This window comes from Adelges cooleyi, unplaced genomic scaffold (genome assembly GCF_023614345.1).
Source record: "Adelges cooleyi isolate 19-005CV unplaced genomic scaffold, UGA_ACOO_1.1 ACOO_flye_CR_arks_rails_tigmint_CR_PRNA_1, whole genome shotgun sequence".
NCBI classification, from domain to species: domain Eukaryota; kingdom Metazoa; phylum Arthropoda; class Insecta; order Hemiptera; family Adelgidae; genus Adelges; species Adelges cooleyi.
In genome coordinates, this window is record NW_026095751.1 from 220,065 (window position 1) to 234,888 (window position 14,824).

The following is a 14,824-nucleotide window of genomic DNA, read 5'->3' on the forward strand; positions in this document are numbered from 1 at the left end:
TAGAGGCGCAGATACCGATCCTTGAGGTACTCCCGCGTGGATTGGTGATACTTCGCATAAGGAGAAGCCAGATCGAACGGCGAAATGTCTGTTTTCTAGATAAGATTTTAATAAAAGAAAATAGTATGGTGGAAGAATAGATTTGAGTTTGAAGAGTAGGCCATTATGCCATACTCTGTCAAATGCCTGAGACACGTCAAGGAAGGCAGCTGTGCAAATAAGCTATTTTTCAAGAGTATAGGATATTTTATCCACTAGGCGATGGACTTGGTGTATTGTGGAGTGGTTATGACGAAATCCAAATTGGGTATTAGGTATGCTCGCTTCTACGATAGGAAGGATACGTTTTAGGATAATTCTTTCAAACATTTTTGAAAATAGCGGAATAAGACTAATGGGCCTATATGATTCGGGAGAGTCGGGAGGTTTGCCAGGCTTGGGGATCATAATGATGATTGAGAATTTCCATAAAGCCGGGAAGTATGCCAGTCTAAGTATAGAGTTATAGATGTGAGTTAAGAGAAGTAAAGTTTTTTTGGAAAGTTGTTTTGCTACCTCAGCTGTGATGAGGCTTTTGTAATGAGGAGAGTTCCTTATCGCATTTTCAACATCGCTAGGTCGAACATGTTTAGGTGGGAGAGTCATGGGTAGAGGATAGGAGAGAGAGAGAGTGGTTTACTTATTCGATTTGAGAAGGAGAGAGAATATTGTTGTGTGGTTGGAAGGTTATAATGTTTTTAAATCGATAAAATGGCATAAACAACAAACTAGCGAAAAATATAATATAGTGTCTCAGCTTCAAGATTATTACAAATATATATAAATTGTATAAAAAAAACCAGCTATGTAAATAAAATCACGTAGGCGAGCTTGTAAAATATAACTAGATATTACTCTTCGACAATTCGCCATTGAATGTAAAACTAATAACTAAAAACTATTGTACATATGTAATTATGTTAAAACAAATTCAACCAGCCATGGTAATAAATTAACACAGGCACTCTCCAAATAAAATTCGATTTTATAGTTTTGGTCGAAATATAAGCTCATTGTCAAGACACGATAAAGTCACTTCTAAACTGTTGATTCGTCAAGCTGATCAATTTAAGCTTCATCTTAAAACATTTCAGATTATTTAAATAATTTTAGAAAACTATCAACCTTTAACAATCAAACATTGACACTATCAAGCTTCAAAGCTGTTAACACGCTTTTCATCAGGTATGGAAAAATGTTTACTCTTTTATTTTCAGTGTGTATTCATTAGGCTACAAAATAGTATTTTCAATTTTGTATCTTAAATACATCTGAAGTCTAAGCTATTTTATATATCTTGTATTTTTAATAGCTTATAGATATAAATACTATTTTTTTAAAAATTAATGGTACCTAATTTCCTAAGACGTTACTGTTTTATGTTTAAACTTGAATTAAAATGTCATACTACTAGTGTATGAAGTTTTTAGTTAATAAGTTAATAGATATAAGCAAACCTTCTGAAAAATCATTACAAGTATTTTTTTTAAAAAAGGTTTAAAGTGTTTAGGACTTTTCATAACCAAAAGTGATAAAAGTACTTTCAATTAAACGCTTCAATACAAAACTTTAGATAGTAAAAATTAAATTATATTATATATTTAATTGACGGTAAATATTATGTTTATAATTATGTTTATTCATTCAACTGTATCCAATGCACAAAAATATTAATTTTGTTTTGAGGAATTTTCTTGATAAAAATAAATATGCTTTTAAATGTATTATTGTTTGCAGATAAATATGAAACTTTTCTGTTTTTTAATATCATTTGTTTTTGTAAATGTTGCGGCAGATATAAGTAACTACTTTATTGTATTACACGAGGTATTTAAAAATCTAAATAAATTGTCATAATTGACTTTTTTTTGCAGCAGCTTATATGAGGGAGGTTGACATGACAAGTCAGTTAAATTTATTATCATACAAGTTAACTATTGAGATTTTTATTTTACTGTTTTTATATATATTTTTAAAATAATTATTTATTTTAGACAGATACATTCATAGCGCTTTTGAATATAAAAACATTTTGGTTGCAAGTAAGATATATGTCAAGATAATATATAATAGTTTTGTTGTGTTTGCTTGATCTTCAAATTATTTGTAAATTAAATATTATAGTTTTTATTAACCGTCAAGATTAAACAATAGATTAAGAGTGAAAACTTGTGAAAAATTGAGATCACGTTGTACAAAAACAATATGAAAAAAAAAATTAATTTCTTATTAAACCCTATGAGATATTGAGTGGCTTATGATAAAAAAAAATCACCCTGTATTTAAATAATGAAAATCAATTAATTTATATTTATTTTAAAAGTAGTAGTCTCTGTAATTTATCAGAAGCACACTTAACTCTTGGTAATTTACGATAAGTTAAATGGCCATCGCTTAAAACACAGTGTAATCGTATTCTGAATTTATATCTATTATGATTTTATTTTAAACTTTTTTTATTGCTCAAACCCTTATTTATTTATTCTAGACGGACTGGAACACGTAATTAAAACACTTGTTCACGAAAATCGATATACAATGAGTAATAAAAATTACTACAATAACGACAAAAATTTAAAGATATCTTGCTAGTATATAAGTTATATAAATATTTATCAATAATGTATATGTTAACAAATTTATCAGTGTCACACATCTTAAATTATACTTTAAAATTTAAATGGAAACTTTCTGAAAAAGAACACTGGGGTTACACCTTTGTCGACTTCATCTATATGCCACATCTGCTTCAACTCAGCCATTATAACAGCCGTCGAAAATCCTGCTTTGTTTATTTTTCGCTAGAAGGCAGGAGAACTTTTGTGCTATCGTGTACCCAACATTTCTTCTCTGAACTTTCGTTTCTCAACTTTTAACTTCAGTGATTCATACCACTTTTGTTTTTAACGGCTAATGTTACCATAAAGTTTCTACTCTACACATATATAAAATAATCTAACTCTTTCTTTCGAATTACTCCTTCAAATATCTATATAACCCTGATCTTTGTCTTTTAACACATAATGAAATCCAATACAATTACATTATGTAATGTTAATTTCAGATCAATTGAATTTTATGGTCGCTGTACCAGGTAATAACATTCATTGAATTTTATGGAAATATTTCCACACAGTGGTTTGATACTCATTAGGTGTACAATGTTTTCCTATTCATTTCAGAACGTGCAAGCCTTACTAACAATAACATACAGGGTAACCCTATTTAAATTTACAATTCCTTAATCGGATTTATTATTTATAAATATAAAAGACTGATTTAATCAATGTCATGCGTTTTGGTGCAAATTTTATAGATATTAAGACAGTACAATCCTAAAGCAATCTAAACTAGTACAGTACAAATCAAATTCAATTAAAATCAGTGCAGTTCAAACCAATCACAGCCAGCACATTAAAATCCAAATTAACCACAATATATACCAAGCGCAGTATAATCTGGCACACTATGAAATTACCAAAATGCTGTCCAGTATCAACAGCTTCACAACGAGGCGATTACTTGAGTGTGTACTTATAGGAACTTGGAATTTATTGACTGCCTTGTACTTAATGCATCGGCTCCTTAAGTAATCGATGTACGATCTATGTTGTCTTCTTATAATTTCGAGATTTGGGATTTTGCCATCGGTCCTTTTATATTTCCATACTAGAATAACCATCTATATTATACTTCATTCACACCCAGTGGCAGTGTATGTGTTGAAGAAATGAAAGCTAATAGCAATTCATTAGTTACCAATAAACTACTGGATAGAGAAATCTTCTAGGCAGAAGAGATCGATCTAGGTTCCCGATATAACTTGAACTTTTTACTAATGTTATCTTATTATACTGGTTTACAAAGGAAACTTTAGTGGTTAACCATACAGGATTATGATGCTGGATTATAGTGTAGTTGGTTTAAACCATACTAGTTTAGATTGCACTATAATTGTACTGTTCTATGTTTTCAACAACTATAGATTCTTGCCTAATCATATGACAGTGATTAAATCACTTATAACTTAAACAACCTTCTTGAATCACGGTACTTATTTTTTACTGTGCTGAATTATACTGTGCTAGGGCTATATTGTACTTAGTTTGTAGTAGTTTGGACTGTTCTGGTTCCGGCTCTGTTAGTTTAGATCACATACGATTTCAGATTTATAGGGTTGTGATTTGAGTAAATCAGTTCAGAAGAAAAAAATTATCATGTTTACAGGTACAAAAATAAAAAAGCATTTTAAGCTCAATACCTTTTTAGCTCCGTATCGAAGCTAAATTGCGTATGCTTCCATAGTGGTTTCCACCAGAAGAAACAAGTACATTCAATTTAATATATTTTGTTTTAAATTTTAGAATCAATAGGACTGCAGATAGATATGCAATTTGAAATACAAATTGAATTACGTAAATATAATATTTACAAATTTGATGGTTACTTACTTGTAGTTAATTTATATAAAATATATATTTTTTATTTTATATATTTTACTATTTGTTTACTTTTTTTGTTTATAGCTCTCCTAGTGCTCATTGCTCCAAGCCAACGTAATAAGAATTTATTAATAAATTTGTTGTATAGACCTTAAGGCTTGTTTTAAAAATTAATTTTTTTTTTGTTCTTACACAATAATTATTATGACCATTGATAATTCTCCTTAGACTGTCATGCTCTGCGCTCTTACCCGTTATTAAAAGAAGAGTAAATTCAATTGAACCACTTATAATGGAATTCGAATAAAAACGTGTTCGAATAATTTATTTATTTAATCAATTTTTTTTCCAAACTATTCAAAATGTGAAATTATTTTTGCAACTTTTTTTTGTAACTTTTCCTTTTTTTGAAACCCTTAAAGTTTAAAACCAAAAACGGTGTTTATTACTTTTTGTAGACCATAGAAATTTAAATTTGACCAATCTTGGAAAAGTGAGAAGATTTTTTACTGGAAACGCTTTAAGAAATATAATTTTAAATGAATTAGGTAAGTATTAAGTATCAAGTTTTATTGCTATACTACCATTATATTGTAATATCAATAAACGTGTATACCAATCAAAATATATATTTATACATATACAGGTTGATTCATTTTGGGTAAGACATTACTTTTCTCAGAAAATATGAACATTTAAAAAAAAAAAATTTTCTATACTTTTAGGTACACATTGTACTACCTACATTTTTTAATACTGTGAATATTTGTATCTCCAACCCTTATACAAAAAAGGTAGGACGTCACTTTTTCAAATGGCAACATATGTTTTAAATTTCAGAAATATAGAAAACTAAATAGAAGAAATATAGAAAGTATAGAAAAATATAGTACGAAGTGTCTCTAAAAAAATAGGAAACAATTATATTCAAAATATTAATATTTTCGGAGAAAACTAGTGTCTTACCCAAAATGAATCACACTGTATATATAATATAATTTAATAGGAATAATTCTCAATAGTATAACAAGAATATACATTATTTCGTTTATTAATAATATAAAATATGATGAATAAAGTAAACATGTGTGCATATTTTATAATATGCAATCATCAATAATATATAGTTTTGTTTTTTTAAATTCTTTTAGCTGCAAATGAGCCAAATTGTTCGGAATTGTGTCAATATATAGGACTGTGGATGAGTACAAAAGTCCCATCGTTATATACAAATATAACTGAAATTGTCCCTTATAATGTTTGTATCTTACGGGATACAGCCGGTCATATTATAAAATACAGATCCTTCGGCAGTACATATTGGCAGGTAGACGCCGATGACATTGACTATAAAATAATAAAACTAAAAGATCAAGTACTTGAAGGAGAGATACCAGTTACCACCATCGGATAATTTTGACCAGAAACCAATAGTATAACTGTTTAAAAATTATATAGTACTGGTGTCAATTAATTTAATCTATTTCATAACAGATCGTTTTGCTTCCAATTATAAAAACATTTATTATGTATTATGTTGTGCCTATGTATTATGTATGTTTGTTACTGAACAAAAAACAACCGAATGTAAAAAGAATAATTATGGAGTTAGGCTTAAATGTTAAGGTAAATTTTATATTATAATATATGTGTATTAAAGTCGTACGTGTGTGCTTAAAGACACAAACTTAAAATGGATTCGCCACGTTTATATCTTAGTTGTTGCATAAAGTGTCTTTAAGTGCATTATACAGAAGATGCGAAAAAGTTGAATTGCTTTTATTCGTGGTCTCAATTTTATAATTTTTAATAGTTAGGCTTTTTTATCATTGACTGGAATAATTTCCGAACATATATTTGGAATACATCCTGATTCCGATCATGGCTGATGAACGCACATATTATGATTAACATTTTTGGTCCCACGGTAAAATCCCTTTTGCCATGCTCGACAAACAAAGTTATAAATAACAAAATTTCAATCTATCGCACGATATAAGAGAAGTAAATTTTTCAGGAAACTGCTACACATTGCATAGTGCAAGACTACTAGGTTGTAATATAATCAATTATATTATATGTTAAAGATTACCAATATTAATTATATTGTAAATCAAACACAAAACAAGTATGTATACACGTGTCTACTCATGAGTAGCTTAGCCGAAGCCAAAAAGTATACTTATTATTTCTGGACGTACATAAAAATACAAATTTAATTATTATTATTAACCCGATTAAATATTTAAAATATATTAACTAATACAAGTGTGTTTTAAATTATTTGTACAAGATATACATCAAGTATTTAACCACTTTAAGTTGAATACGGATTTTTATTTCAATATCAAGTAACCGGTGTTAAATATTCTTAATTGAGTTAGAAATATATTGAAACAAACTAATACAGAAATGGTTTTAAAAGAGTAATATTAAATGGTTAAGAATATTATCCAAAAAAGTGGCACTTATACAATAAATGATAATCAGCAGATAATCAATGGAAAAATGTGAATATCGAGAGATGTTAATGTATTTACATAGCACAATATTTTGTGCTATGTAATACATATAATTTTCGATAATATTCTTTATCATTCACGGAGGAAACTTAAATTTAAATTTGGGAACTGCCCAAGGCACCGAATTAATCGTTACAAAATTTTCAATATTAATCTCAACAATGGTTCGGCCATCTTCAATACTAAATACAAAAAAATATAATTATTTTATTTAAATTTATTCAGAATGTTTTACAATTTATATAAATAAATAAATATTTGTTTTCTAAAAAGTTTATTAAATTAAATACCCTTTGTCATTTCGTCTGGTTCTAGGTTCTATAAGACATATTCATGATTCAACTTCTTTCCTTCGAAAGGGAAAACTAACGTTTTTTTATAATATTTTAAATAAATTCTATTTTTCCACGTCCCATTGGAATTCAACCAACGTATAACCTTTGGCACGTGTGCCATTGGTTCGCTATCCCTGTGCTAGGCCCATCTCGTATCATATAATAAAATATAAAACAAAATAACGAAATTATAATTACTTGGTTAAATCATAAATGCAACACATATACCCTGCATGGGATTTGCTTACGAATTGTAATATTAAAACGATAATGGTACAAAAATATTTTATAAATACTATTAACATAAACGATTTATTGTCTTGTATCAAAACATCTAACAAACATAAAAATGCAGTTAATATCTTTATAACCAAATCTATACAAAAAATTGAGAAAGTCGGAATAAGCTTATGTTTCTGTAAATGTATTTTACACATTTTATATAATATTAAATATATTTCTAATTTTTAGAACATTTTTAAATAAATTTCATGAAAGTAGGAAAAGGGGTTTAACATGAATTGTGAAAAAACTACTTTTTCTTAAAAATCAAGTGCAATTACACTGAAGTTTCATTAGGACAAGCGAGACAAATATAAAACTTCTGTGTAATTTTGAGCTAGGTGATTCACAATAATAAAATAAGACTTCGTGAAAGAATCATTTAACTTTCAAATGTTTACATAAGTAATAAACAATAAAATGGTGGGATTTATATTAAATTCTAAATTCAGTCATAGAAATACTCAGTAATTTGAGTTTCCCAATATGCTTTGTTCTTAAAAATTCTTTCATTATGTTTTTTACATTTGGTAAAAAATTTTCAAATATTATATTCCTCCATTGTTTATTCAATCACTTGGTTTTGCTTGACAATTTAGAAATTAATACCTTTTAACGATTAAATACAAACTAATAAATTATTTAAAAAAAAATCCATAACCGCCGTGATCAAAATGTTTTAAGCACACACAATGTTTTTTTATCCTCGGTACTATTAGTATGTTATAACGTTGTACTCAGACCATGTAAGCGTTTTAAGCAAATCCCATTCTGTACTTTTATAAATAATACGTTTTTATTTATTTAGGTATTTTGCGTGTGGCAAAATTTTTCCACAGTCAATAGTTAGGTTACATAAATTAAATTCCAATTGCAATTCTCTAAAGAATTGGGACGGGCTCGCAGACGGTTCGCGATACGTTCGGCTCGCAAGTGTATACGCTGCTTAATATAAGTATTATATGTTTGAGTCATTGTAAAACCAATAATTTATAAAAAAAAATACTCGATACACTGCGTTGGAATAATTTATGTACATCATAAATCGTATAAAAAAAATGAACCAGCCATGTAAATAAATTGCCTACAAGAACCAATTCAGATTCTAAATTTTTTGATGATATACAAGTCGGAAAAAGACCATTTTAAAACAGTAAATTTAAAAAGCCGACCAAGTCCCTAATATTTTTTTAGAAATTCTATCAGTTTATTAAATAGGTAAGTACTTTTATTTAACTCCAAAAATTTTAAGTTAGATTTTAATCAGATATGGGCAAAATTAATTAAAAACTTACGCGAAAAATTATTATTAGCTTAGAATAATACATTGTAAAATATAGGTATTTAAAATTGTGATATTGTCATGAAGTATCCAAAAAAATAACTCCATTAATACATTAGAAAAATAGAAAAACAAGTTATAAATGAATTGTAAATCGGTAGGAATCAAAGTTTATATGTCAATAAAATCATTTAGGTACATGAAATTATTCTAGTTAGTTAGCAAAAAAATATGTTGATTTGGTTACTTACCTTGATAGCTTTAAAATTATAAATAAATTAAAAATATTTTGTAACCGTTAAAACATTTTAGTAAAACCACGATAATATGTTGACTTAGAACTTTATAACCCTTTGAAATACGACATTATTTTATTTAAATATTACCCTCAAGATATTAGCTTTAAATTTATATCGAATATAAAAATTGTGTTTTTCATTTTATCTACAAATCACCCTTTTCTACTCAAGAAATTAATAAAATATTCGTTTAAATTTTAGGCGTAATTAAATAACAAACCAAATTAATTTAAATAAAATGTTATTCTTTACTTAAATAACCTATTAGTTTTCTTTGGTCTTTTTAAAAGAAATAAATCGTGTTTCGACAAATAAATGAGAAGAAAATAGTCTTAACTATACGTCAGTAAAATGCAAATATGAAATGATATTAAAAAAAAACTGCTTTGGAAATAAATTAATATAGATACCCTGCAAAAACAACTTATACTTTACTTTTCTGGTAGAAATATGAGTTCATAATTAAGGAGCAAAAATTCGCTTAAAAATAATGTGCTTAACCGAATGTTTGCTCGTTTTAACAACTCGATCGAATTGATATTTGTCTTAAAACTTGTATCTTGACAATCAATTAAATAAAAAATATTTTTTAGCTTTAAAATATGCAAGTATATTTTTAATCAGATATAGACGAATTACAAAACACTTTTTAAATAATAATTTTAATGAGATCAAACTGATTGATATCATCGTGTTAAATTGATGAGGAGTAATTATTTTATGTTTTTACTTTCTTACACAAGGTAAAAAAAAAAAAATATATATATAATATTTAATTATTCTTTACAGTGGACTTTAAGAGGGTGGTTGCCATTACAAGTCGGTAACATTTATTATCATAAAGAAATTATTAAATTTTTTTAATTTTAAAGTTTTTATAAAAATTTCAAAATTTTTTACTTCAGACTTAGTCATCAAAATGGCTTCTGACCGACATTATGTATTTGGAAGTAATATATATTTATAACTAAATACACTTATACAAAATTGTTTTGTAATATTTGCCTGATGACCAATTCATTTATAAATTAAAATTTTTAGTTTTTACACGTTTACTATAATATTATAATAGTCTGACTTATAGAACCATGAAACCAAAACAAAATTACTTAGATTTGTTTGATACACTTGTTATTAATTATAATTAGGGGCTTAGTAGTAAGTAGTAGAGTAAAGGCTTGTTTTATTTTATATAGAAAATTTTTTTTCTCAAATATCAAAATACGAAGAACACAAAACCACACCATCAACAACAAATATCTAATCTCAATGTCGAATTAAAAAATTGCAATAATATTTTTACTTTTGAGATTGTTCTGACGATCGATCGCATTTGGTTTAAGGAACATAATATAACATTTTGTTGTACCATGTTTTTGGGCTGGACACACAGTTTTTTTTTTGCGTAGACAAAATAACGTCATTGCGATACCAGTGTGTTTAATGCGACCGGTTTACGGTTCAAAGTGCTTAAGTAAATTTACTTTTAAATTGTTATATTTGGTAGGAATTTCCTTTTGGGATTTCAATGTCATTTTTTCATTTTATGGTAATTCATGTCAAAATCATAGACAGTATTTAAAATAATAGGAATCATTATGAATAGATTTTTTATTTTTTTAATGTTTAAATAGACCTAATTATTTTTTGTCTAAATCATGAGATCATTGAAATAATTGTGTTTTATATGTTCCAATACAATCATATCCAACAAAGATTTAATTTAAATCATCAATTTTAAAATTTTTTTTTTAGCCGATTGGTCACAATGACTTGTGTAATAAATATAATTTAGTAATAATAAGTATTTTAGTTACCAATACTATAATATATATTTTGTATGTTTTTGATAAGAGGAGAAACCGCACATAGGTACGAGCCTACATTGGTAGTTTCTATAAAGTACTAAGGGTATACTTGGCAGTGAATATTAAACAAAAGGAAGCATTAGTGGAGATAAGGGGAGGGATTGTGATTCTAAAAATCCTAAAACTTGAAATTAGTGCCACCTTAACTTTTTTTTAAGCAAATCTCTCACTAAAAAATAAATATAGATATTTTGAAAAGCACTTATTTCAAATATTAAGATTTCGGTATCCCAAACCCCACCTGATATTCGTCGATTAGGGGGGAGTGGGGAGTAACGTGAAGTTCAATGGTCATCAACATGGTGTAATCTTATATTAATAATTTTTTAACTTTTATAATTTTTTTTAAACAGTTTTTTTAAAAAAAAAACCTGTATATACATGGCGTCTGTACTTAAAATAAAGAAATATTTTTTTTGATAATTCTAGATGGATTGGAATATATTATTAAATCATTTATATATGACGACCAAATTACAATGGGTACCTATTAATATTTATATAATAAAAAAAAAATCGTGCTAGTAATACAAAATATTTGATATTATTTATATGTAAGATACAAAAAGGTTCTATAAATTTGTAAGGAAATTTATTTGTCGTAAATATCTTAAAATTAACTAGGCATTCTAAATGGAATCTTTATAAAATCGTCACTGATTACAGCTCTCAAAATCTTATCTTATACCTGGTATATTATTCTACTCGCCGTATCTGTTACATGTTATTTTCAGAAGTCATGAGTATATTGTTCGCTGTACCGGGTAATAATGTCCAAATTTGTGCGAACCATTATTTTTGGATATTCATTAAGTATTTACAATATTTCGTATTCATTTCAGAAAAGGCAGACCTTACAAACATGCAGAGTAACCCCATTTATATGTTTCATATTTACAATACTTTACTTGCATTCATTATTTACTTATACTGAGAATAAACATGTACTTATATGTTCTATTAAATCATAAAAAACTTATACATTAAACATTATTGTGATTCAAATTTTAGTTTATATGGATCAACAGATACAACTGCAACTAGAAATAATTGATTCATTGTGTAAGTATAAAATTTAATACTTCTATGTGAACAATTTTCAAAATTGACAATTACATACTTGTAGTCTAAAGAAAAACTGTAAAATTTCGATTAAAGCTTTATGTTTTTACATAAGCATCTGATAATCGTTTAAAATATAATTCAAATCGTTAGTTTAAATATTGCTATTAGAAGTAATTTAATAGTAGTATAATAATATATTGCATTCAAAAATTATTATTATTGATCTCAATTTTAATGTGAATGTTAATAGTAATATTTTAAATCAGTTTTATTTAAGTGTATAAATATTTAGTATTTTTGAAGTATCATTTATTAATTCTTTTAATTAGTCTCAATTTAGATTGACTATTATAAAAGAATTATAAAAGCTGGTTTTTAAATAGTGTAAAAATGATTTGTTAATTTATCAATTTGTTACAGTTCTTCCTGTGCCTAATAATCCAGGCCCAAGTAATTATAATTTATTAAATAGTAGTAATTAGACCTAAACGCTTGTTTTAATAATAACATTTAATGTTTTCTTTCTCACACAATAATTATTATAGTGAGGTCAACATAAAGTTGGAGAAAGAGAGTGAGACTACATTAATATTTACTAAGTCATGCCTCAGTGAGACTTATAGAAACTATTATTTTAATAAATCACAATTTTTCGACGAGTAATAAAATTATGTATCAAGACTTGTTTTGTGCAGATTATGGTGACATAAATTTAACCGATCTTGGAGAAGCAAGAAGATATCTTACTGGAAAAGCTTTAAGAAATATAATCATTTTTGCGATAGGTAAATATTAATATAGATTTGTCATAGTGTTGATTTTCAACCATTATACTGTATACATGGTTCTGCAATTTAATTGTGTATTTATATTTATTAAAATAACTGGTTTATAAAAACATTTCATTTTCAGTAATATTTATAATAATCATTTTAATAGTTTTGCATATTTTAAAGACATACATATCAAAAATGTATCCTTATTAAATTTGTTTTATTTGATTAAATAAATTTATAGAAATCATAAAATTCATAATATAGGTATATTTATCTATAATTGTTTCTTAACATAAAATTTATTATTTTTAAAATTTGTTGAGCATTTCTATTTTTAACGTGAATATGTTTTTGGTTTAGTCTGGTGTGTTTAACGCAACTGTTTCTCTTCCACTTTCCAAAACCATTGCTTGCCCTCCTCACCTCTTTCCTAGCATTTCTCAGCCTCATCTACATTCTTTCACTTTATAACACTATTCCCTACTCTTTTCCATGCTCTCCATCCAACTCTTACCCTCTTTCATAATTCCCTACTATCTTACATCCTCTCTAACCCTCACACCCCTTATTTCACCCTTTTCCGTCCGCTAATTTATATTTTGATACAGATAACGAATTGTCAGTTTTCGACAAAAGACGGCAATTTTAAATTTCGTTCTTGTTCGTTAATTGCCTATGGACTCAATATCTAGTACATAATATCTAGTTTATGTTAACCTACACTTTTCTATAATACACTACAGTGTTATGTATATATAACGAGAGAAAATTTAAATTTGGCATGATTTAATAGAAGATCTTCCAAGTTTCAAAATATTAATTTTATTATGAATTCAACTATAGTTTTTCTTATTTTAAACATATTTTATACAATTTTGATAATCAATATGTAATGATATACACAGTCTCCCGGGAGTGTTTCTGTCATTAAATAATAATTTTTTGACTGGAAATCGCATGGCTATACAATAGAGACGCCATGTTATTATTTTTTTTTTACACGTGTAGCAGTTTTGACTGCAAAATAAATAAAATTAGTAACCTAATTCTAAACTATTAATCTAAATTTATAATTAAAAAAAAAAATGTTTTGTTAATTTTCAGATAGATACGAATCATATATATCTTTTGGACGCTTGTGTCGTTTTTTAGGGGTGTGGATAAGTACAAAAACCCCAACTATGTATATAACATCTGCTGAAGTTGACACTTATAGATGTTGTGTCTTAAAAGATGAAGCCGATCACATTACAAAATACACATTCATTGATGACGCTTATTGGCAAGTAGACGCCGAAAACATTGATTTTAAAATAATAGAACTAAAAGAACAACTACTCGAGGAAGAGGTATCAGTGATCACAGTCAGATAATTTTGACCAAAAACCAAAAGTATAAGTCTTCTAAAATTATAGAGTACTATTGTTCTTGTATTTAAATCATTTTTCTACATTGCACTAATACCAAATCATTAATTAATTCATTGTATTTCAAAATAAACTGTTTTACTTACGATTATAAACTCATTTTATGTTTATAATTATTATTGTTATATTTACTTATGACACATTACTACCAATAGGAGGTCTTAAGGCCTAGTTTGGTCTCCTATAAGGAGGATATGCCGACTGTAAAACTCAAGTGCAACTACATGAAGAACAGTTTTAAAAATTTCAAACAAGGAATAAAAAATATAACTCTCCAGTTTTACATTTTACACCAATATCAATTTTGTCAATTATTTTAATGTATTTTATAATAAACAATTTTGCTTAAACTTATAAACAAATTTATGACTTAAGTACACTAGCCCAGCTGTAATTTTTATTTATTATAATCCCCAACCCGACTAATAATCGAATTAAGAGTTACTTGCTAATTATAGCAGGGTTGGGTAAATTCATGAATACAAGT

The 14,824-nt window shown here is 26.8% G+C and overlaps 2 protein-coding genes across 7 annotated transcripts; both read left to right on the forward strand.

The window, feature by feature from the left end:
• Nucleotides 1–929: 929 nt before the first annotated feature.
• LOC126847888 (uncharacterized) lies at nucleotides 930–6,157 on the forward strand. 6 transcript variants are annotated; one of them, XM_050588301.1, is made up of 11 exons: nucleotides 931–1,224; nucleotides 1,777–1,840; nucleotides 1,914–1,943; nucleotides 2,034–2,081; nucleotides 2,528–2,581; nucleotides 3,104–3,133; nucleotides 3,222–3,254; nucleotides 4,404–4,454; nucleotides 4,566–4,595; nucleotides 4,940–5,029; nucleotides 5,633–6,155. In XM_050588301.1, the coding sequence occupies exons 2-11, from the start codon at nucleotides 1,783–1,785 to the stop codon at nucleotides 5,893–5,895; spliced, it is 687 nt and encodes a 228-aa protein (XP_050444258.1). In that variant the 5' UTR covers nucleotides 931–1,224; nucleotides 1,777–1,782; the 3' UTR covers nucleotides 5,896–6,155. The 6 variants fall into 6 exon arrangements, with proteins under 6 accessions (XP_050444265.1, XP_050444285.1, XP_050444303.1 ...); XM_050588308.1 differs by lacking the exon at nucleotides 4,404–4,454 and having other exon boundaries at nucleotides 930–1,224; nucleotides 5,633–6,156; XM_050588317.1 differs by lacking the exon at nucleotides 2,528–2,581.
• Nucleotides 6,158–9,991: 3,834 nt separating this feature from the next.
• LOC126832824 (uncharacterized) lies at nucleotides 9,992–14,672 on the forward strand. The gene is made up of 9 exons (XM_050563809.1): nucleotides 9,992–10,020; nucleotides 10,107–10,151; nucleotides 11,499–11,552; nucleotides 11,804–11,833; nucleotides 11,912–11,938; nucleotides 12,081–12,131; nucleotides 12,555–12,584; nucleotides 12,830–12,919; nucleotides 14,015–14,672. Exons 2-9 carry the CDS (start codon nucleotides 10,121–10,123, stop codon nucleotides 14,281–14,283), a joined length of 582 nt encoding a protein of 193 aa, XP_050419766.1. The 5' UTR covers nucleotides 9,992–10,020; nucleotides 10,107–10,120; the 3' UTR covers nucleotides 14,284–14,672.
• Nucleotides 14,673–14,824: the final 152 nt, after the last annotated feature.